A 22,253-nucleotide genomic window follows, 5' to 3' on the forward strand; every position below is an offset into this window, starting at 1 on the left:
CTGGCTGCAACCAGCCAGGGCAGCCACAGAGCAAGGAGGGTGGCCTTAACGTCTCGGTGCCCCGGGCAGTCCTGTCTATTGTCCGAGCTTAGTGATTAATAGCCGCCTGTCCTGCCTGATGCGAGCAAGGAGGTGTAGGTGCCCTACTCAGAGCTCAGACAGCTGAGGGGAAGGCCAGGTAACTGAGTCGGGGAGGCCTGCCCTGGGGGTGCAGAGGGTGGGCTGGCTGTCCTCTGGCTCTCCTGGTCCTTCCTGAGCTCCAGCCTCCTCTCCCGGCAGGGGGCCAAGCTCTGCCCAGGACGGGGTGGAGAGCACCACCTAGTGTCCAGGCAGGAGAAGGTCGAGCGGCGCGCCTCCTGGAGACTGGGGGGGTGGGGGTTGGAGGGGGTGAGGAGCGCGGCCTGAGGCCCTCCTTCCCCCACCTCTCCAGGCCAGAGAAGCCAGACCCTAGTTCTCCCGCTGCTCCTAATGCCAGCGAGACGTTCTCTCCTGCTCAGTCCCCCGTTCTTGGGTGACCTGTCCTTGGCACTGGCCCATCCGTGCTCTGGAGGGACCCCGGCCTCGACAGAGGACTGGCTGTTGAGGCTCCACACAACGTTCCTGGAAGCAGACCTGGCCTTGGGCATCAGCAGTAGGAGGGGGTGTTTCCAGGGATGAGGTGGAAGTGGGTCCCTCACAGCCCAGCACAGAAGGGAGCTTCCCCTACGGAAGGGGCTCTCCCAGACTGGAAGGCCTTCCACCTGTGCTCTTGGATGGGCCTTCCTTCCTCTGCCTGGAATGGCTGGAGAAGTCATCTTACTGCTAGACAAGTAAAGTTTGGAGGGTGGTAGACAGAGCTCAGGACCAGGAGCCAAGGGCAGGAGGCCTGCCTCTGCCCCTCGTAGCTGTGTGTCCTCAGTCAAGTGGCCCAACCTCTCTGGGTGGCGTTTGAACTTTAGGGACCCTCTGGCCTTGACACTCTTTGGTTCTGATACGTGGCTCCGCAGAGAGATTTGGAGTTCTGTCGGAGTGGCAGGGCTGGAGCCAGCATCCTTGGGCCCACGGGCTGGGAGTGGGCTCCTGGCTGGGAGATGTACCATATGGCACAGGTAGAACCTGACTTTGGGATGCCTGGGGGCACCAGAGGCCAGCTCAGGGCACGATCCACCCTGGATCCTGGGCAATGGAAGAGCAGTGTCTTCAAAAGGCCACAGACAGTTACTCTGTGAGAAAAAAAGAAAGAAAGAAGGAAAAAAACCCCAGTAACCCCAATCAAGAGCTGCTAGCATGAAGCCAGGGCTGCTGTGAAGAACAAAGGACTGCAGAAATTACTGGAGAACATCAGGACCTTCTCCATGGAAACTGCTGCGGGAGGGGCTCAGCAGCCATCCGTTCAGGAGACGGTTTCCATGGCAACATCGGCCTGGCTGTGCTGAATCGCTGTGATGCGGGCACCTGACAGCTCTAATTGCAGCCTCCTGTGCCTGGTGCGGCAGGAGTGTCCGTGGAGGGAGATGACGCAGAAGCATTTGGGGGAGGAGAGGCAGCAACACATGCTATCTGAGGTCTCTGTGCCCTGGGAGCCCTGAGTAAAGGACCTGGATTTCTGATGCCCCTAGGGCGGATCCTGGGGGCCCAGGGGCACCTCCAGCATAGGAGTGTGTGTGTGTGTGTGTGTGTGTGTGTGTGTGTGTGTGCAGGTGAAGAGGCAGACAGAGCAGAGGGGAAGCGGGAGCAGCCTGTGGTGGGGGAGGGATGCTCAAGAAGACACAGCAAGACGGCCCTGGCCTTAGCATCCCTGCGAAGTGAGTGCCTGGGCACCCTTGAAGTTTAGAGCTGGGTGAGGGTGCCAAGCGACTGGCTAGATCTGGGCTTCTGACACAGGTGGCAGGCAGGCTTCTTCCCAGCAGAGAAGGGGAGAGGGCGAAGGGTACCATGCCAGCCGGTGGGGGCGGTGCTATGAGGAGAGAGGAAGGACGGGGGACAAGATGCTATCTCCGGCTGGAGAACCCAGGAGGGTCGGCCCCTGCTGCTGGACTCGGTGGGGGATGGCGGGGAGGGAGTGGCCGGCAGAGCCGCTGGGGTCTCAACAGAGGCCTCTCCGAGCAGCCACGTTGGGCTCCAAAGGGCCCAGCTGGTGGCATTTGCGCATTTCCCAAATCGAATTGAATTTGAGCTGCTTTTGTTTCTGGGTAGCTGGAAGCATCCAGAGCTTCTGGAAAAGCGGGGCTGCCGCTCCCCCTGCGAGGCGCCCGGGCCATCTTTCCTTTCTCGTTCCCATGCCGCCCTCGCGTGGCGAGCTGCTGAACTGACTTTCTCCGAGGTACAGTTTAGGGATCTGCAGGCCGGTGCTCGGATACAGGACGGAGAGCGCCAGGCCTGCCAAGAGCCCCTGACCAGTGCCCGCAGGTCCCAGCGGCTGGAAGGAGGGCCTGGACCCGCCCAGGGATGTGCACTCAGCTCACAGGTTGAGTCCCGGGATGAAAAGCTCCTCCTGCTGAAGGACACGGGCACCGGGGTGCCTCAGAGCACCCTGAGGAAGGACCAGATCTCCAAGGTCAGAGGACTTGGAGGGCCTTGAGGCCACCCCTGCTCAGCCATGGACAGATCAGGACACTGAGGCCCAGGAGGCAGGCCCGAGAGGCAGGGCCCCGACTCCCAGCTCTGACCTCCTCGAACCCCAGTCCCAGGCCTCCCTCCCAGCCCCTCGGAATTGCTTTCTTAATCCCTGTGGGGAGCCAGCTGCTGGGCTGAGCTGACCTTTCACCCCAGGGGATGGGGTCACAGCGAGCCACACCAAGAGGAAACTGAGTCAGTCTTCTGGAGTCTTGGGGGTCCGTGGTGGTAGGGGGAGTCCCTGGAGGTGGGTGGAAGAGGCAGGGCTGCTGGAGCTCTTCGCTCAGTCCTGACAACCCAGTGAGGAAAGCGCTCGTGTTGCTCCAGTCTTAGAGACAGGAAAGGCAGCAACCTTCGCCCAAAGTCACCACTGGCTAGTAAAGTGGGGGGCAGGATTTGAATCCACACTGTCCAGCCCCAGCCCCGTGCCCCTCACCACGTAGGGCAGTCACCTCTGGACACCTGAGCTGTGATGAGCCTGCTGCCCGAGGACACAGTGCACGGGCAGAGCAGCTCTTACACCTGCTGTATCTCTGGGATGCTCCTGTCCCAAGGGGGGCCACTACCTGGGCTGATGTGGCATCTGAGAGCTGGGGGCGTTCATACACAGTGAGCAGCCTCTTCGCCACGGCCGAGGCAGGAGGACACGTAAAGGAGCACAGTGGGCCGTGAGTTGTGATGGCCACAGAGTAATAACCAATAACATAACAATAAACTATTGATTACTTACTACGGGCCAAAGACTTTACCAAGAAGCAAGTACTATTGTCACCCCCACTTGATAGGTGAGCAAACTGAGTCACAGGGAGGGAAAATCACAGCAGAGGCAGCACTGACACCCAGGGGTGCCCCCTGAGACATGCCCTCCCCCCTGGGCCTCAGTGTCCCCTTCACCAGGGCCCGGGGGAGACTGGGAAGCCAACACGGGCTCTCAGACATGCTGCGCTTCTCAGGGAACCCCGTTAACCCTGTCCCAGCTCGGGCATCGTCCTGGGAGCCCCTGCCAGCACCTGGGGCTGGAATGTGCACGGGTTTAGCCAGCATTCCTGCTCTGCCCATGTCAGAAGACCTTCTGCGTGGTTTGCATCGCTGCCTTGAGGTACCCCATGAGCTTCAGGGTCTCTCAGGAGCACCCTTCCCTTGGTGTCTTGGGCAGCAGCCCCTGCACTAATGTCTAGGGAAGGTGGCAGTGGAGCCACGGGAGCCGTGGGCAGCCACCTCCCAGGGGAGAAAGTGCTGATCGGGGCCCCCATATGCTGCTCTCCAAACACCTGGCAGGCGCACTGGGAGGGGTCAGGGATCGTGTCCTATTGGGCAGCAGGAGGTTAGGGAACACTTGGGCCACTCTGTCCCCTTCCTACGCCATTCTACTTCAGAGGAAAAGCAAAGGTTCCTTCCTTAAGCACCTGGGCCACCGTGGCAAGACCTGGGTCGCCCTGCGGTCCTGGGCTTTGGAGCAGGGATTCTCAACATCAGATCTCAGCCCCCCCGGAAGAGAGACAGACTGTGGGGTGGGGGATGTCTTTGATTTTGTGGAGGCTGGATATACCACCAAAATCTCACAGATGACTCTTTGGAAGCTGCACCCTCCCTCTCAATTTGATGGGAATTTGTTTTTGCTTTGTTTTGTGAAACAAATCCAAAGCAATGGATACAGATGGTCTATCGTGGTGATTTCCAAAATTTTTTCCAGCAGCCCTAGGATGCTTTTCCGAAAAAAAAAAAAAAAAAAGGCAAAGCAAAACATAGGTGGAATCTTAAGACATCGGCCAGGTGACAGCGGTGACAGCAAACATTGCTCTGGCAGAGTTGGGAGGGCCACCTGGCCTCCCAGGAGACCCCTGATTTTAAAGCTACTTGCTCCTGTGAGGACTGAGAACACCAGAGAGAGCTGGGGGTATTTCGGGCACCATGGGGACAGTGGGAGGGGACAACTGTATGGTCCAGAGCTTCGAGGGAAGGGCAGCCACACGCAAACGAGCGTCCCTTGCTGGGTGCTGGCGGGTGGGCAGGTGAGGCTGGTGCGGGAGGCTACGGCAGTGACAGCTTACCTCCGGGTAAGACCACTCTGGGGAGTAGTCGGTCACCATGAACACCCGTCCGCTCTGCTGCAGCATCCCCAGGGTGCCCGGGGCCGAGGCGGCCGAGACTACCTCGGCAACGTGCATGTAGGCCATGGTGCTGGCCCCGCCCTCGGCGCTGCTCAGCTGCAGGCTGCCCTGCTGGGGGCTGCAGCAGGGGAGGCACATCTCTGCCTGGGTGAAGGGGGCACGGGCCCCGTCCTCTGACTGCGAGAGCGCCGCGCCATCCCCCGACACCAGCTGGTGCCCGTAGATGGCGCTGCCGCCCCCCTCCACGGAGATGAAGTCGTTGATCAGGTCGGAGAACTGGTTGCCGAAGGAGATGTCGAAGTGGTCCAGGCTGAGCTCCATGTTGGAGGCGTTGCCCAGGCCGGGCTGGGCCACGGGGTAGAGTCCCTGCACCACGTTGCCCGGGAGGAGGGGGACGCCGCCGGCGCTGCGGATCACCCCGGTGGGCTCGGGTTGCAGGTAGTGCTCGGAGCTACAGGCCTGCAGCTCCCCGGACTTGATCAGGCCCTCGCCCCCTTCGGCCACCTGCGAGGTCTCCATGGTGACCTCCCCTTCCGCCGCCATGGCCTGGAAATTGGCCTGAAACTGCATGAGGTGGAGGGAAGACGTGGACTCAATCCGTGTCTCCACATGGCCGCTGCAGGAGCTGGTCTGTGACGACGCCTCCGTTTTCACCGTGGGCATCACAAAGGTGCCCCCAGAGTCACCCAGGCTGCTGTGGGCGTTCTGCTCAATGGGGAGGGGCTTGCTGGCGTCCTGCAGGAAGAAGCTCGGGGAAGGGGTCTGGTGGACGTGGGGGCCCGTCTGGCTGAAGCTGGACGTGTAGTCCTTGTTGGAGTCTATTGCACTGAAGTCCATCTGCTCCAGGGTGGTGCTGGGGCTCAGGCCGCCGCCCGACGGCAGGAGGCTAGAGCCGGCGCTCAGGGTGAGGGAGCTGGAAGCCGCGGCCGCCGCGGAGGAGGAGTAGGCCTCCTTGGCCATCTGCTGCTCGAAGGAAGTGTCCTCGGTCTTAATCTCCTTGGTCAGGACGGTGGTGAAGCCGAAACCCCTCTCCACTGGTGGCGAGTGCCGGACGTCGGTGCTGACCATCTCGGCTTTCAGGCCTCCGCCCCCGTACGTCTGGCCTTGCTTTGGGTTATTGAGGAAACAGTCGGGGTCAAAGTTCATGGTGGTTTCTGGAATCTTCCGGCCCCCGTCGAGGGTGGTGGAGAGGACGAGCTCCTCGGACACGTTGGTGGGCAGCATGGACAGGCTCTCCGAGCTGCCCGTGGTAGGGAAGGCGAACTTGTGGCCGTCGGAACTCACGGCCAGGACGAGGCCCTGAGAGGCGTCGGGCGACAGGAGGTGTTGGTTGGGGCCTGCGGTGGGGGACATGGTGTACACGGCCTCGTTGGTGACCTCGGACATGAACACCGTGGCGCTCTGGGACAAGCTCCCCATCACGGAGGCCACCGCCATGCTGGACACGCCCGTGACCACGGGGCTGTCCGCCATGTCCGGGTCGCTGTTGAGCCCGCTGCTGATGGAAACGGGGGAGCTCTGGGTGGTGTCGGGGACCTCCACCTGGTTGGTGGAGGAGACCTCTGTGCTGTTCTGGTGCAGCAGTACCGGCTTGGCCACCTTGCCGTTCCTCTTCTCGCGGCTCAAGCCCTTGCCGTGGCTGTGCTCGTGCTTGCCCTCGGATACGTCATTGTGCTGCACCTCCGCGTGGCCCCCGTAACCCCCCGTCCGCGGCTCCACCTTCGGTGAGATGATGCGGTGTTTGGCACTGTTACACTTGTGGTGCACGCTGCTGCCCGCTCCTGCGGAGATCAGAAGCGCAACACGCGCGCACGCACACACGTGCACACACACACACACACACACACACACGCAGAGTGTCAGAGCTAGGACTGCAGTGGGCCCCGTCCCTGAGCGCTGGGGTCCGGCAGAGCCCAGCCTGGGAGTCCAGGCTGGCCCTGGCCCCTCGGGGCTGCCGTGGGACAGACACTCAGGGACTCAGGCCATCTTACCCCACCCCGGGTTCTCAGGTGCCCTGTGTAACCACTGTCTGGACTGGGGGGCTTTGTCCCCGATGCTCCTTTCAAATAGTAATTGAAGAGCCCCAGTGCATAGGAGGCGGGGAAGGAGAGGCTGGGGAGAACGCCGTACTCCAGGAAAACCCTTCCCACCTTCTGAGCCGTACTCACTCACTGGAATGGCTCAGTCTGGGATGGTGGCCGGGGCCTTCTCCCCTCCCCTGAAACTTTTCAGGCCTGTTCAGGCCACAGTGTCCCAGGAAGCCCCTCTGGGACTGAAAGCCGGTGGTTGATGGTAGGGGGCTGGGGGTGCGGTGGGTAGAGAGCAATGTACTCTCCCTGGACTAGCTCTTAGGCCCCAGGACCAAAGAGGGTTCTAGACTTTATTCCAGAGGCAGAAAGGTATTTGGGGCCACCCCCCACCCCCACTCCATTTAGCTAGCCCGGGCCTATCCTCGGCTCCTTGTGGGATGAAATCCTTCTGAAGACCTGAGCGAGGACCCAGCCCTAAACCCCAGTTCAGTGGCAGAGAAGAAAGAACCTCAGGCTCTGAGCGTTTCTGAGCAACTTGCACTCGGGGCTCTGCCCCCAGGCCTCCACTCCTGTGTAATTGTCATTCCACCTGATAAGGGTGACTCTGCTTTTGATAAAAGGGTGAATTCTCCCCTGATCCAGTTACAGACTCACCAAGATCCCTAAGTATGTGAAGACTTCGCGGAGAAGTGACGTGACCCTCTAATGGCAATAGCTAATTAAGGCCGCTAGGGAGTGAAGGACCACATTTCCAAGAGCAAATACCATCATCGGAAACACAGACACATCAGGACAGAGGATGGGGGCCGCTTTACATTCTTGGAGGAGACAGAGGTGGAAGCAGGAGGTTTAGCTTGAGTGGTCGCACTGACTCAGGGCTGATCTCCCAGAAAAGCCTGTGTCGGCCCGGGGACCCGGGCTCCTGCTGCTGCTGCCCGAGATCCCAGGGCCCGGAGGGCACCTGCCACGGGTGGATGTGGACAGAGACCCAACCCTGTGCACTCCTGACTCTGCTGCCCACGTTCCTAGAGGGCGCGCCTCTCCGGAAACTGCTCTCTCCTGCCCAAAGTGGGCTGCCCTCCAGCCGCGCCAGCCCTGCCGGGCAGGACGAGGGAGAGTTGCCCTGGGTGCTGTGCTGTGGCCTGGCTCCTGGCTGACCCCTCTCCCCTTGTGGTCATCACACCTGCTGCCTGGCAGCGCCCCCTCTGCCCACGTGCCCGCTGGGGGCGACCCCGCTCACCCAGGCTGCCAGTGCAGAGGCAGTTGTGGGTCCGCGGCTGTGGCTTGGTCTGGTGGCTGTCAAGGATCTGCTGTACCAGCTGCTCCACCGAGAAGCCCGAGCTGCTGTTCCCGTTGCTGCAGGTCCACTTGATGCCGTGGACTGTGGGGAGAGAGGCGGGGCGGTCAGAGGCCACGGCTGCGGGGGGAATCCTGCGAGGGCCGGGACCTGGGCCCGCCCTGAGCGCGGCCCCCTCTCTGCTGGGACGCTGGCTCCAGGCACCATGAAGGGATGGCCGTAAGAAGTGGCAGAGAAAGGAGGATAGAGAAGGGAGGGCCAGGCTGCCCCACCAGACCCCGCCCCCCGGGACCTCTGTGCGCCCCCTCTGCCTCCCGTCCTCCTTTCCTGTGGCGCATGGCGGGGGGGGGGGGCAGTAGACGGCCCAGGGAGTTGCTTTTTTTTTTCTGCAAAGACCAAGTACATCGGGTGGCTCTTCCAGGGGTCCTGGAGTGGAGGGGACAGAGAGCGAGGATGGGGAAGGAGAGGTGCCGGAGGCTGAGGGACCTCCCCAGACCGCAGGTCGTGGAGATGTGGAGACATGGTGGAGGCTGGGGAGAATGGCTCCCATCCCGGCGGGTGGCGGAGGGGGAGCGCTTCAGACTCCTGCTCTCATCAGACTTCCCGGCCTCGAGGGATGGCAGATTGGGCACAGCGGGTGCCCCCCGATGCCCCGCCACCCGGACGGCCGCCCTGGGGTTCTGGCTCCACCCTCCTCAACCCTGGAGCCCTGCTGTCCCTGGTGTCGGAGTGGGGGACCCAGCATGACTGAGGGCGGGCTCCCCACCTGCCTGCCTGGGTGTGTGGACTGATTGAGTTTCACGCCCGCTGTATTCTCTCAGCTGGAGCAGACCTGGCTGAGAGGCGGGGGGCTGAGCCTGCGGGGCCTCTCTGGTGGCTCTGGGGGCCCGGATCCAGAGGCAGTGAATCCACAGCCCCGGGGCTGGAGCTGGTGCCTGGGGCTTCAGGAGTGACCCAGGTCCCTATGAAGGGGGTGGATGGTGGGAGCTGGCGTTCTGAGAGGGGGAGCAGGGCATCAGGGCACAGGGTCAGGCTAGAGAGAGGCCAGGGGCTTTGCCAGTGCAAGAACAATTTGCTTTCTCCTGATCTCACGTGGACTCCATGGGAAGAACTGTCACAGCTCACAGAGCCTGCCTTTGCTCTCTGCGGGGCACAAGGAGACACACAGGGAGAGTCTACGCAGCGGGTAGGAGCTGGGCTGGATTCAGATGTGGATTGGAGTCCAGGTTTAGTTCTGTACTTGCTGTGTGAATTTGGCCAAGTCACTAAACCTCTCTGAGCCTCAGTTTCCTCACCTGCAAAATGGGAATACAAGAGTATCCGCCTCACAGGGTGGCCCGGAGGAAACCCAGTCTCCTGCCTGGCACTCCGTGTGGACTCCGCCAAGAGTAGCTGTTGTCATAACCGTTAATGTTGATGATGGCAACGACGGCGACACACAGCACGCGATGCTGGCCTTGCCCTGGCAGCTTGGCCGATGCTTTGGGAACAGGCCTGGGGAAGGCAGCTGCTTGCTGTGACCTCCACAGGCGGCTCAGCCTTGGAACGCTGCAGGGAGAGCTCCACGGCGCCGTCCGTCTCGTGCCTCAGCTCCTTGTGTGCTCCTGCGCTTTCATGTAGAACTTCAGTGGTTTTTCAAAGAAAACCCCGGTGTGAGGGTCGTGATCTGCTGGGAACCCCCTGAGGCCGCCGCTTCTCTTCTCCTCTCCATGCACCTGCCCAGGTGTTCGCCCAGGATCCTAGCCTCCACTCCATTCTGATGAGGCTCTGGCCCCTCGGGAGGTCTTCCTGGCTCTGCCGCTCATTTCTTCAAAAGCGCTGGGGCCCCAGCCCTGCTCCTGGAGGTCCCGAATTCTGGCGGGTCATTGAGAGGGGACGGTGGCTGAGTGGCTTCTGCCTCGAGCTAGCTCCGCTGCCTGGATTTGAAGTCGTGGGCGCCTGTGTGATGCGCATGCCCAGGGGTTGGGTGTTTGCAGCCCACCTTTCTGCAGGTGGGTGGCACCGCCCCTTGGGATCCCTCGGGAAGATCTCCGGCAGCCCCGGGAAGCTTGCACTCCCGCTGGCTCAGGCAGCTGGAAGGGACAGCCCAAGCCAGGGGTTTGCAAACCTCATCATAGCTGCGGAGCACTTTTCGCAAATAAACCTCTACCTGGAAATCCAATATGGAAAACAGATCACAGCAGAAGGGGCCTGGCCCAGGCAGGACTTAGGGGTCAGGGCGTGTCCTCACACCTGGGCCCCCCTTAGCTGAGGACCTTTTCCAGAATCCTCATTTTATAGATGAGAAAACAGAGGCTGAGGGTGGGGGCCAGAGGGCAGGACCCAAACCGCTGTACACAGATGTCCTGTCGCAGCCCAGGGGCTCCGGAGGGGCGCCCAGACTTCTCTTTAAAGCTCTGCGCGAGTTCCTCGCATGCAGTCAGGATGGCACACACAGGGCTCTGTCTTAGGCCGAGTCTTTAGATTCTGCAAGTGTGAGACCAGAAGCTTCCAGAGCTCATCATGGGCGCTTCTACATGTGCAGGACTTGGAGCAGGGCTCCTTGCAAAGCCAGACCAGGTGTCCTCAGGGAACCCTCTCCCGGCCCACCCGAGTCTGAACTTGAATCTCTGGAGACGTGAGCTAGGCTCAGGCAGCCCCACCTCTGGCTTCTGGCTGCAGGACCCCACCCCACCCAAAGGTCTGGGGTGCTGGCGTTGGGTGGGCTCGCTGACCCCCGGACTGCCCGTCGCCTCTGCTGGAACGTTCTGGCATTTTGGACCAGCCCCCCCCCCCCCCCCCAGTGCTGACAACTGCCGCTCAGACCAGCCTCCTCCAGCCCCCGTGCGGGCGCCGCTCCTGCGTTCTTCCTGCTTCTTGTTCGTCTCCTCATGTTGTGAAGGTTATAAAATGAAAACCCAGTGAAGGGTGACAGATTGCAAGCAGAGAATTTCTGGATACTTAATGCAAATTACCTACTGTCTTAGCGCATCCAATATGCAAATTGCCTCCCTCCCCCTCTGGTGGGGGAGGGGAGAGGAGCCCCCTCCTCGGAGGTGGTGAGCTGTTAGTACCGAATATCAAATACTATCAAGACGGCTTTTAACATGTCATGCTCCGCTTCCCGACACGTAATGAATCAATGGGAAAGGAGATTTCTATTGGGAAAAGCGTGCCTTATGGAAGGAAGGTTGATACACACGCACGCTGGCCCCCTCCCCCTCCACTGCCTCTCTTCCTTCGTAAAAGCAGCTAAAGGGAAACCCATTAAAGGTACAGCTGGTGAAAGGTAAGGTCATGAACTGGGGCGGAGGGCACAGAAAGAGAAAAGGGAATAGCCCCCCGCTCCCCCCGCCCAAATCACCTCTTTGTGGCTCTGGGCCACATCATCCCCTCTGCTCTCTGAGTCTCGGGGGAGGGCTCCTCATTCCCAGGCCACAGTCGGCCGCCTGGGGGTGGGGGTGGCCTGCGTGTTTCCTGCCTAATCCCTGGCCGGGGAGCCTCTAAGTCTCCCCATGCAGGAGGTCTGGACGGTGCTCCCGGGCTGCTCAGGTGATGGAGGGGGCCTGTCTTGTGTGCCCAGGAAGGCCGGGGCAAGGAAGATACCAGAGAGGGAGAAGGCGGGCGTGGGTGACTCCTCACAGGCCTGCACAGGACAGGAGTGGCCAGAGGGCCACACTGGCCAGAGGAAAGTGGGGTGCTGCAGGGTACTTCTGCGGCTCCGCCCATAGTTCTGCTGCTGCCCAGGGACCCCACACCTGGGCCCGACACTGGCTCTGCCAGGCGGAGTGCAGCAGGCCCCGTGGGAGGACTGGTCTGCAAGCCGATGGTGCTGACGTGGCCTGAGCACGACACTCACCCTGACGACCTCCCAGAGCTGGGCAGCCGGGCTAACACTAATCTGAATAATCAAAAGGAAATCAGTGACGACAGCATGGGGCCACGCTTTGGAGAGCATCTTCTGATGAGCAATTCACCCAAGAGGCAGCCAGCCGCTGGGAAGAGTGTAACGGAGATCTGGAGGAAGGGGCTGGGGAAGGTATGGGGGTGAATCCTCCACCCCCACCCCTGCCTGGGGCCAGCTGCCAGCTAAGGGCCACTTGGTTCATGCCTGCTCCATCCCAGCCTTGTGGGAGGGTTGTAGGTGGAGAGCTTTGGCCAGGTAGGCTTAACTAGACCCCAGGTTGAGCTGCCCTGTCACTCTGTTATGGACAGAATTGTGTACCCCCCCAAAATTCTTAGGTTGAAACCCTAACCTCCAATTTGAGTATATTTGGAGATAGGGCCTTTTGGAAGATAATTAAGGTTAAATGAGGTCCTAAGGGTGGGTCCTTATCCAACAGAACTGGTGTCCTGATAAGAAGAGGAAGAGACACCAGGGGCGAGCGCACAGAGGAAAGGTTATGTGAGGACACAGCGAGAAGGCGGCCATCTGCAAGCCAAGGGGAGAGGCCTCAACAGAAACCACCCCTGCCCACACCTTGATCTTGAACTTCCAGCCTCCAGAACTGTGAGAAGTAAATTCCTATGCCTTAAGCTGCCCAATCTGTGGTGTTCTGTTATGGGAGCCCCAGCTGGCATCAGGGTTCAGGCCTGAGCCCTACATGCCCCTGGGAGAGACCCACCCTGCCCTTGTGCTGCACACATTGGGTGTGTATGTTTGAGGGGCACTGAGATCTTTCCAGAGTGCCTCCTTTTGAAACCAAGCAGGACCCTGTGGGGCTCCTGGGCACAGAAACCTTTCTGTCCCCCATTTCTCGTTTGTAGGGAGCAGACTCCAGACTCCATGGCCTTCCCTGGGTTCCAAAGGGCAGATCTGAACAGTTGCTAAACAAGGGAGGAACAGCCAAGCTACCACCTGAGGCGAGATTAGAGGAACCAGAGAAGCTCATCAAGAGACCACCTGAGACCAGATTGGAGGGGCGCAGCCCCTGCACACACTCTAATCTTATCAGCAACCCCACGCTTGAACTATTGCTATAAAACTCCTCGTCAGATCCTCCCGGGTTGGGACACGGAGTTTTTTGGAGCAGGAGCCCGCCGTGCCCCCCTCTGCCTGGCAAAGCAATAAAGCTGTTCTTTTCTGTTTCCGAGATTCGATTCGGCACCGGTGCAGAGGCTGAGCTTTGGCACCACTTTCGCTGCCCCTTTAAATCTTACCCTTCCATCCAGCACATGCCAGCTCAAGCCTCACCTCCCCCTGGAGGCCCTCCTGGTTGCTCTAGCTCTCCTCCCCACTGGAGCCAGAGTCTGACTCATGGGGACAGGATGTTATCGAGGGGACCTTCTCTAGCCCCCATGCTTCGAACCATGCCTGGCACATAGCAGATGCTCAGCGAAGACTGGTGGAGTGAATAAACGAATGGGTGGTTTCTTAGTCACTCAACCCCTCTCCAGCACTGCTCCCGTTTTGTTTCATCCATTCATTAATTCCCCCAATGAACTGTAAGCAGAGCTCACATCTCAATAATAATAACAAAAATAATATTTACTGAACCGACACTACCTGCTAGGCATTGTGCTACGTTCGTTACATGTTGACTCCATTATAAAAAGAAATAAATCACGATAATATCTACCCTTGACTGAGTATCTACTGTGGACAGGGCACTGGGCAGTGGTTCTCCAAGGGTGGTCCCAGCTGCCATAAAATCACCTGGAAATATGTCAGAAAGGCACATTGCCAGGCCCCATCCCGCCCTGTGATGAATCAGAAACTCTGGGGACGAGGCCCAGATCTGTGTCCTACCCTCCAGGGGAATCGACGCTGGCTCAAATTTGAGACCCATTGGTCTAGAGATTACATCTCTCATCTCTCAATGATCCTTTGAGGCCGAATTATTGTCCCGTTTCATTAATGTGACAACCAAGACTCAGGAAAGTTGTGGAACCTGCCCAAGGTCACTCAGAAGATAAGTGGGGGTGAGGAGGGGTTGCAGTTTCCACTGAGCCAACTGCCTCGGATGGGTCTTCCCAGGCTGCATCCCTCCTGGACCGAGGAATGGCCGCACGGTTAATCACGGGCCGGGGAGGGAGGGCTACTCCCATCAGAAGGCCGAGATTCTTTCTACTCACTTCACTTCCTAGAGAGAGGGATGCCGTGCTTTCCTGGGGGCTGGTGAGTGTGCAGGAAACCCAGACCCCCTGGGGCTGGCCAGGTTCTGTCCCCCAGCCCGCCGCCCACCCAGCTGTCTCCTGCCCTGACTATGGAGGGTGCCGGCTGCCTCAGAAGGGCCAGGTGGGCAGCCAGGCCGGAATGTGCGGCCACCCAGACCAGAGCAGAGGAAGCTTGCCTTGGGCCTCCCGAGGTTAGGGTGGGAAGTGAGAGGCAGGGCCTGCTGTGCACCTGCTCTCGGAGGAGAAGAAGCGAGAGAGGGAGGCCCGTGGGAGAACATCTCAGCATCTGAACCTGGGCCGCTGGGGTTCCCGGAGGGGTCCCCGGCCTCGTTCACTGAAGCCCACCGGGGGAAGTTATGGGAAATTTCTATGAAAGACAGGAAGCCCAAAGCAAGACTCTTCCCAGAGAACGTGGGGATCGTGGGAGCAGTGTTTGGCTCCTTGCCTGGATTTCTAGTCATTGGAGGTCGGATGGGGTGCGTAGGGGACACTGAGTCACAGACGGGGTGGGATGTGTGTGGGGGGCCCGGAGGCGGTCTTCTTGGTTGTCCTCTGAAGCCTCAAATGCTTCCCGAGGTGGCTGCCCCAGGCAGTGGTAGAATTTTCCTGAAGGGCAGGGAGAACCTCTGAGCTCAGTGCCTGGCTAGCGGTACGGGAGGGACGGGCTGAGATTCAAGAACATCCGGAGCCTGTCGGGGCGGAGGGGTGGGGGGGACTTCCCTAGCCGTCCAGTGGTTAAGACTTTGCACTTCCACTGCAGGGGGCATGGGTTTGATCCCTGGTCGGGGAACTAAGATCCCGCATGCTGCGTGGCAAAATAAATAAGTAAATAAATAAATAAAATGTTAAAAAATGCAAAACAAAACAGAGCCTATGGGAGAGAGGCCAGCAGGACCACGCTGGCCAGGGGTCAGGGGCCCCAGTGGCCGCAGCTCTTTTCCTCACATGCGTGTGATCTTGGGAAGATCTTTGATTCCTCTTGGCCTCCGTGTCCTCATCTGTAAAATGGGTGCCTCCCACGGGTTCACCTGATGACACATCTCTGTTCCCCAAGGGACTTCAAAGACACAAGTGGGTCCCACACCCCGGATTCCGATTCAGTGGCGTCCGCAGGAGATCTGAGTCAGGACAGGGTTGAGGGTCCCGAGTGAGATGACCCTTTCTGCTCTGAAACGTCATGCCTGGAACACTTTGGAAAGGAATTAGACGGTCAGAAAGGCCTATTCTGCAAGGCCCCTCACGCTGAGGCAGCCCCAGGAGCTGGTGAGAGCAAGCTGCCTGCCCTCCTATTCTCTGTGGGGCTGTAACTTCTGGAAGGATATAGGCACATCGGCTGGCGCTTGGGTCACCACGGTAACAGCACAGGTGGCCCCTGCCGGGATGGACATTTGGCTTTCTTTACACAGGAAGAGGTTTCTTGGTGCTGTGTCGAGCAGGTGACAAGTGGCATGTTGGTGACAAAGAAAATCCCCCCACCTCCCGACAGGGGCTTTTGGGGGGCCTTTCTCTTGGCCCCCAGCAGCCTGCACTCATCCCGTGCTCCCACCCGGGGACTCAACTCTCCGTAAAGACCTACACAGAGGTGACTGTTTAACTGCTGTCCAGACAGGTCCCCTTGGAGACGGAAACGGGCACTGTGATAATTTGTCTGGACAATGGTGTCACCTGGACGCTCCCAGGCAACCCGGTCCTGTGGTCACCCTACAGAGGAGCCACGTGAGAGAGGCGGGCAGGAGAGGGGCCCCCAGACGCCTCTCCAGGAGTGAACGAGCCCGTTTGGATGTCCCCCAGTTGTTGACACTAGAAGGCTGTCTCCATGGCAACAAGGTCAATGGGAGATGGCAGCCGCGTTGGTTTAATTTTCACTGTATTCTTGTTGACAGGAGTAAAGGCCCGGCTTCTGATTTCTTGGTTCAACTGGATAAAATTTTCATTAGATTTAACTTCTCATATCCAGACACCCACATATGATTCAATTTCCCCGTCTCACCCTCAGCTCCTTCTCCTACTGGTCCTGAGGACATTTTCAGAAATCTCATTTCGAGGAGTGTGGAGGCTGAGCGGGGACAGGGTGGCGTGTGTGTGCGCGGGCACGCATGGGCTGTGTCCCAAATGGGCTTGTAATTCCTGGTTCTGAATGTCAGGGGACGTGGGGCATAAGACCCCCCTTTCCGTCTTTTACCAGGAGGCATCGGCTTCGTTCCAACAGTGAACAAGCCCAGGGAAAGGCAGAGGGTCTGAGGACTTCTTCCAGGTGGGAGGGACCTCGGAGGGGAGGGGCGGGGAGAAGGGCTTCCCAACTGGGAGCTGATCTGGGCCGCTTAGGCCGCACCAGCAGGAAATTCAGGCCACGTGGGGATGGAGCTCCCCGTACCTCTGCACTTGACCTCGCAGGCAATCTCCTAGAAGCTCAGTGGCATAAAAAGTGGCCTTGGCGGAGCGGTTCCGCACCGGCCCCGCTCACTGGGCCAAGGATGTGCATTGTGGAGCGATTTGAGTCTCGCAGAATCTCCTGATTTGCTGAGTGGCATTGTGACCGAGGCCGGGAATTCTTTGCTCTATAGTGAGAGCGTGAGTGTGCTTGAAGTTCACTAATTGTCTAGCAATGTTGGATGGAAGCCCAATTTGGCAGTGGGGGGGGAGGGGGGAGAAGAAGCTTTAGCCATTCTCCCACATCTGGGAACCACGTGGGCTCTGAATTCTCTTCTCTTTTAGGCTCGACTGCAGCCTCTTCTCCCAGGCTCTGCCCAGGGGCAGAGGTGGCAGGAGTGACCACCTGTCCGGCAGCCCCTCCAGGCCACTAGCAGCGGGGGCAGGGGACCAGGTTTTTGGGTTCCGAAGGGTCTCCATCTTGCTTTTGGAAGACCCTGGACTCAGATCCCTCCTCTGTGTGCCCAGAGGTGGCGCCCTAGAAAGGGGTAGCTGTCTCTCGCCTCCTACCAGAACCTTCAATTTTCAAAGAGAAGCTGAAAATCTGGAGATTAAAATGTTGGCAACAAATTCTAAGTTGAACAAAATCACCCCCCAGCATGAGCAGGGCTGTGTCAGCTCTGGGACGTGGTCAGGCACACCCTCCCCACCAGCACAGAGGGACCCCCATCAAAGCTCCCGGAATTAGTGGATGGCAGAGTCGGAGCAGGGGATTCTGTAACAGCAGGGAGTGCATGGCGCCCAAGCGGCCCTGAGGGGGCAAGTAGCCAGTGAGGGACAGGAAGTCAAAATAAGTATTTCTCTTTCAGTTCTCTGATGTGGGGGACAAACCAGCTAAATAAAATTTAGCCCAAGGGAGAAAGGCACATTTGCAAAACAAGCCTGGATCCTTCCAGCAGAGCAGGAAAAGGAAGTAATCCCTATTTAAAACCAGCCTATCCTACTAAGTGAAGTCAGCCAGACAGAGAAAGACAAATATGGTATGATATTGCATATATGTGGAATCTCAAAAAAAGAAAAAAAAGAAAAAGAAAAGGGGGCTTCCCTGGTGGCGCAGTGGTTAAGAGTCTGCCTGCCAATGCAGGGGACACGGGTTCGAGCCCTGGTCTGGGAAGATCCCACATGCCGCGGAGCAGCTAAGCCCGTGGGCCACAACTACTGAGCCCATGTGCCTAGAGGCTGTGCTCTGCAACAAGAGAAGCCACCACAATGAGACGCCAGCGAACCACAACGAAGAGTAGCCTCCACTCACTGTGACTAAAAGGAAAGCCCCCATGCAGCAATGAAGAACCAATGCAGCCCAAAATAAATAAATTATAAAAAAAAAAGGAACAAATGAACTTATTTACAAAACAGAAAGAGACTCACAGACAGAGAAAACAAACTCCTGGTTACCAAAAGGGAAAGTGGGGGGAGGGATAAATTAAGAGTTTGGGATTAACACATACACACGACTACATATAAAATAGATAATCAACAAGGACCTACTGTATAGCACAGGGAACTATACTCAATATTTTGTAGTAACCTAGAAGGGAAAAGAATCTGACAGAAAGAATATATATGTATATATGTATGCATTTGAATCACTGTGCTGTACACCTAAAACTAACACAACATTGTAAAGCAACTATACCTCAATTAAAGAAAACAGATCAGCCTTGCCTCTTCCTGCCTCTGCACTGCCTGCTCTCCCCTGCGCCAGGCTGGGCGGTGCCCGGGAGGCATCCTAGAGAGAGTGGGAGATGTAAGGAGACCCACGCTGCCTGCTCTTCATCCCTGCAGCTCCTAACCAAAGAGACAAGCAAGATGGACAGGGGAATCCTCCCCAGGCCCTTGTGTACTGAACCGCCTCCCTCCGTGACTCCAAATCCAGCTGACACAGGCAGAAGGCGGGGCAGAACCTCTGGGCCTCACAGGCTTCATCCACTGATTAACGCCTCTGCACTTAGGGAAAGAGCTGCGGTCCTGGGCCCTGGGCCCGCCACGGGGATGCAGATGTGCTTCCCTTTATGGGGCTCCAGGGTTTCTCATGACTTCAAGTCGGTAAGTGTCTGGCAAGACCCCATTATGTGCCTGACACTAACATCTAACTTTCAACCCAAGGAAACTTCTAGGGTTGGTACCATGTCTTAATCCAGAGTCTATGGAAAGACTTCACGGGGTCCTGAAACACCCAGAAGTGATACACCCTACTCTTTGCACAAGTTCAAGGTCAGCATTGCCTCCGGTGTCAGCCTCACTTCCACATGGATCTGAGAATCAGCTGATACTCAAAGAGGCCTGTGGCCCCAAAAAGGGGCCGACCCTGATCTCTGCAACAGGGCTCCTTGGCTGGCTTCTCGCTGGAAACTGCATTAGGCTAGGATCTCTCAAAAAGCAGGAGAATCTTGCTTGTTAAAAACTTCAGATTCCTGGGACGTCCCTGGCAGCCTAGTGGTTAGGAGTCCACGCTTTCACTGCCCTGGCCCGGGTTCAGTCCCTGGTCAGGGAACTGAGATCCCGCAAGATTCATGGCAAAAAAAAAAAATTAGCTTCCTAGGGCCCTGCCTTTTATCAACCTGCCCCGGAGTTCTGATACGGGCCACTGCTGCCGGCACTGAGCCCATGTCTGTGCCCAGGCTCTGCGGGCCTTGAAGGACTGGCAGGGGGTGGTGGGTAGCGAGAGGTGAGGGAACCACAGCTGCTCTGGCTTCCCTGAGCCCCCGTGGTGGGCGGCCTGGAGGTGCACACTCTCCTCCCTGACTCCTGGTCTCTCACTCCTACCCTGAGTCTAACTCCAGAGATGGGAACACTGGAAAAGGCTGCTAATTGAATACTTCTGGCCAGAAAGAAACCTTCCAGCCCTGGGTGACAACAGCTTCGCCTTTCCCTGGACTGATCTACCCCCCACTTTTCCCTCCCAACTCACGGTACCCCCGCGTGCAGCTCCATGGGGACAGCAGCTATGCGACTTGCTTTGCAAGTGCCCCTCCATCACCCAGACTGAGACTTGAAGCATGCGTTCCTGGTCACGCGCGAAGCTGCCAGCCTCTCCACCTGCAACCGGCCAGGCTATGCCTGATCAGGATAGACCGCATGGGAGAGGAGGCTCCCTAGGGCCCCCTTCTGTCTGTTCCAGCCCTCCCCATCCCCCTCCCAGACCCAGAATCACAGAGCAGGTTCCCGGCACCAGGTCCACGGGCAGGGGTGAGTCGTGCCCCCTGCCTGCCTGCTCCCATCCCAGCCTGGGGAGTGGGACGCCTCCGGAGAGGTCACGTCTCTGAGCCGCTCTGCTGCTGCAGGCCACCAGGTGGCGCTAGTCGACCAGGAACCGGTTTGGTGTGGGCCCCAGAAAGGAAAGCCTTTGTTGATTTTACTTCTTGATGTTCTATAATCACCAGGATGACAATCTAAGCAAAAAAGCAAAACAAATAAACACCGCTCCTCTTACTGGGTCTTTGGTCTTTGTCTGGAAAATGATGAAAAAACAACAGGCGCCTTGACATACAACCTGAGGCTTGGGTGTGGCAACAGTGAGGTCCGCCCCGGCGGCAGGGGAAGGGCTGGGGCTCTGGAGACGGAGGGACCTCGCTGTTGGCTTAACCTGCGGGGTGAGTAGCTCCTGGAAGACGCCGCTGAGAACCAGTCTGTTCCTTCTGGTCTCCGCCGCATCAGCCACGTCTCAGCAAGGGGGCTCCTGTCTCCAGCCACCCTGCCTTTGCCGTCCCGGCCTCACGGAGGCACAGAGGCTGTGCTCCTCCGGAGGGCGCACGGGGAGGGGCTGACACCCTGGTTTCTGGAACACCTACAGGCTGCAGGAGCCCAGGGACCAAGGTGACTGGGAGAACTGAGGATTTCGGGGAGCTAGGGGGGCACACTTGAACCCCACACTGAACGTGGGCTCCAGCACCATCAAAACGGTCCTCATCACCTTAGACTTGGCTTGGTCTGTGCCCACCTACACTCAACATGGCCACCCTCCCCACACTGAATATGGATGGCCTCCACCCTCACTACCAGCATGGCCTCCATCCCTCTCCACACTCAACATGGCCTCCATCCCCACTACCAACATGGCCTCCATCCCTCTCCACACTCAACATGGCCTCCATCCCCACTACCAGCATGGCCTCCATCCCTCTCCACACTCAACATGGCCTCCATCCACACACTGAATATGGATGGCCTCCACCCTCACTACCAACATAGCCTCCACCCCTCTCCACACACAACATGGCCTCCACTCTCACTACCAACATGGCCTCCACCCCTCTCCACACTCAACATGGCCTCTATCCCCACTACCAACATGGCTTCCATCCCTCCCCACGCTCAACATGGCCTCCCTCCCCACACTGAATATGGATGGTCTCCATCCCCACACTGAATATGGATGGACTCCACCCTCACTACCAGCATGGCCTCCATCCCTCTCCACACACAACATGGCCTCCACTCTCACTACCAACATGGCCTCCACCCCTCTCCACACTCAACATGGCCTCCATCCCTACCACCAACTTGGACTTTATCACTTCATTCTTGACATAACTTCCTGCCTCACACTCAACACGGCTTCCTCAGTATGGCCTCCACTCCGTGTACTCAACGTGACTTCCACCTCCCCCCACCCTCCCGTCAACATGACCTTAACCACCTCACACTCAACCTGGCCTCTACCCGCACCCATAACACGGCTCCCACGACATCTACACCTCTCCCTCCATGCAATTTCCATCACTTCGTACTCAGTGTGCCCTTTAAGCCTCAGACGTGAGGCTCACTGCAGTCCCCTCAGCGCACACCTGTGTGCACCCCTGCCTGCTCTCTCCTTCTTGCTGCCCACCCAGCCTCCCTGCCTCCCGTCTGTCCCGCACGTCCCTCCAGGCCAGGGGACCTGGGAGCCTCCCGACTGCTCCGAGCCTGGGTCTCCTGGATGTCTGGGCACTTGAAGGCAGAGCCGTGTATTCTGCTCTCAGGCCGTCTGCTTCGGGCCCCTCAGCCGGTCCGGCCTCTTGGGTTTGTCTTCCTGAGGGCAGGGCCCGGGCTTTTCCCCACCTGGCAGCCTCTGCAGGGCTGGCACTGGGCTGAGCTCAGAGCAGAGGTTCTAGAAGCTTGTTCTGGTTTGGTGTTGGGGGCGCAGGAGTTCCCGAGGGGCCATCCAGCTGGTCTTTGCCGGTGCCCCTCAGCACAGGGCTTAGCAGGGGCTGAGCCCTCAAACTTAGGAGAGAGGACCGGCCTTCTGGCTCCGGCGCAGCCCCGACACCTACATACTTTGTGTCCACGATGTCGTTTGACAGCCACGGGGCCGCAGGGAAGGGCCCACGATCATCCCGCCCTGAAGGACGCTGCTGCTAGGAGGGCTGGGGTGACCCGCGCTAGGCCGCTTGCTGGTCAGAGGAGGAGCTGGGACCCCCCACTCCCTGCTCCCAGGTCTGTCCTTCTGCCCATCCCCCCGCCCTCACTGCCACTTCACCCACTTTCAGGGGGAGGGTCAGGCACTTGCTGTGGCCCAGACAGTGCCGGTGTCCCCACCTGAGCTGGGGAGGGGATGGTGGTGGTGTGTTGAAGGGCTCTTGGAGAGAGCCTTGGGGCTGGAGGGGCTAGAAAACAGCCCTGGCCCTGCTGACTCACACGTGCGTCCCCGCGCATGTCCCTGTGGGTGGTGGGCCGTGTGTGCACTGAGGTGTGCACGGACGTCGGCATGGGGGT

General features: G+C 58.7%; 1 protein-coding gene across 1 annotated transcript in view; it reads right to left on the reverse strand.

Moving 5' to 3' along the window:
* CAMTA1 (calmodulin binding transcription activator 1) overlaps window positions 1-22,253 on the reverse strand; it is an 893,482-nt gene that overhangs the window by 85,358 nt on the left and 785,871 nt on the right. Inside the window, exons 8-9 of the mRNA XM_060141561.1 lie at window positions 7,977-8,117; window positions 4,647-6,487 (exon numbers count right to left, since the gene is read on the reverse strand). Of these exons, the coding sequence (XP_059997544.1) occupies window positions 4,647-6,487; window positions 7,977-8,117 (1,982 nt within the window). The remainder of the gene's footprint in view (window positions 1-4,646; window positions 6,488-7,976; window positions 8,118-22,253) is intronic.

Source organism: Lagenorhynchus albirostris, chromosome 2 (genome assembly GCF_949774975.1).
Source record: "Lagenorhynchus albirostris chromosome 2, mLagAlb1.1, whole genome shotgun sequence".
In the NCBI taxonomy this organism is placed as follows: domain Eukaryota; kingdom Metazoa; phylum Chordata; class Mammalia; order Artiodactyla; family Delphinidae; genus Lagenorhynchus; species Lagenorhynchus albirostris.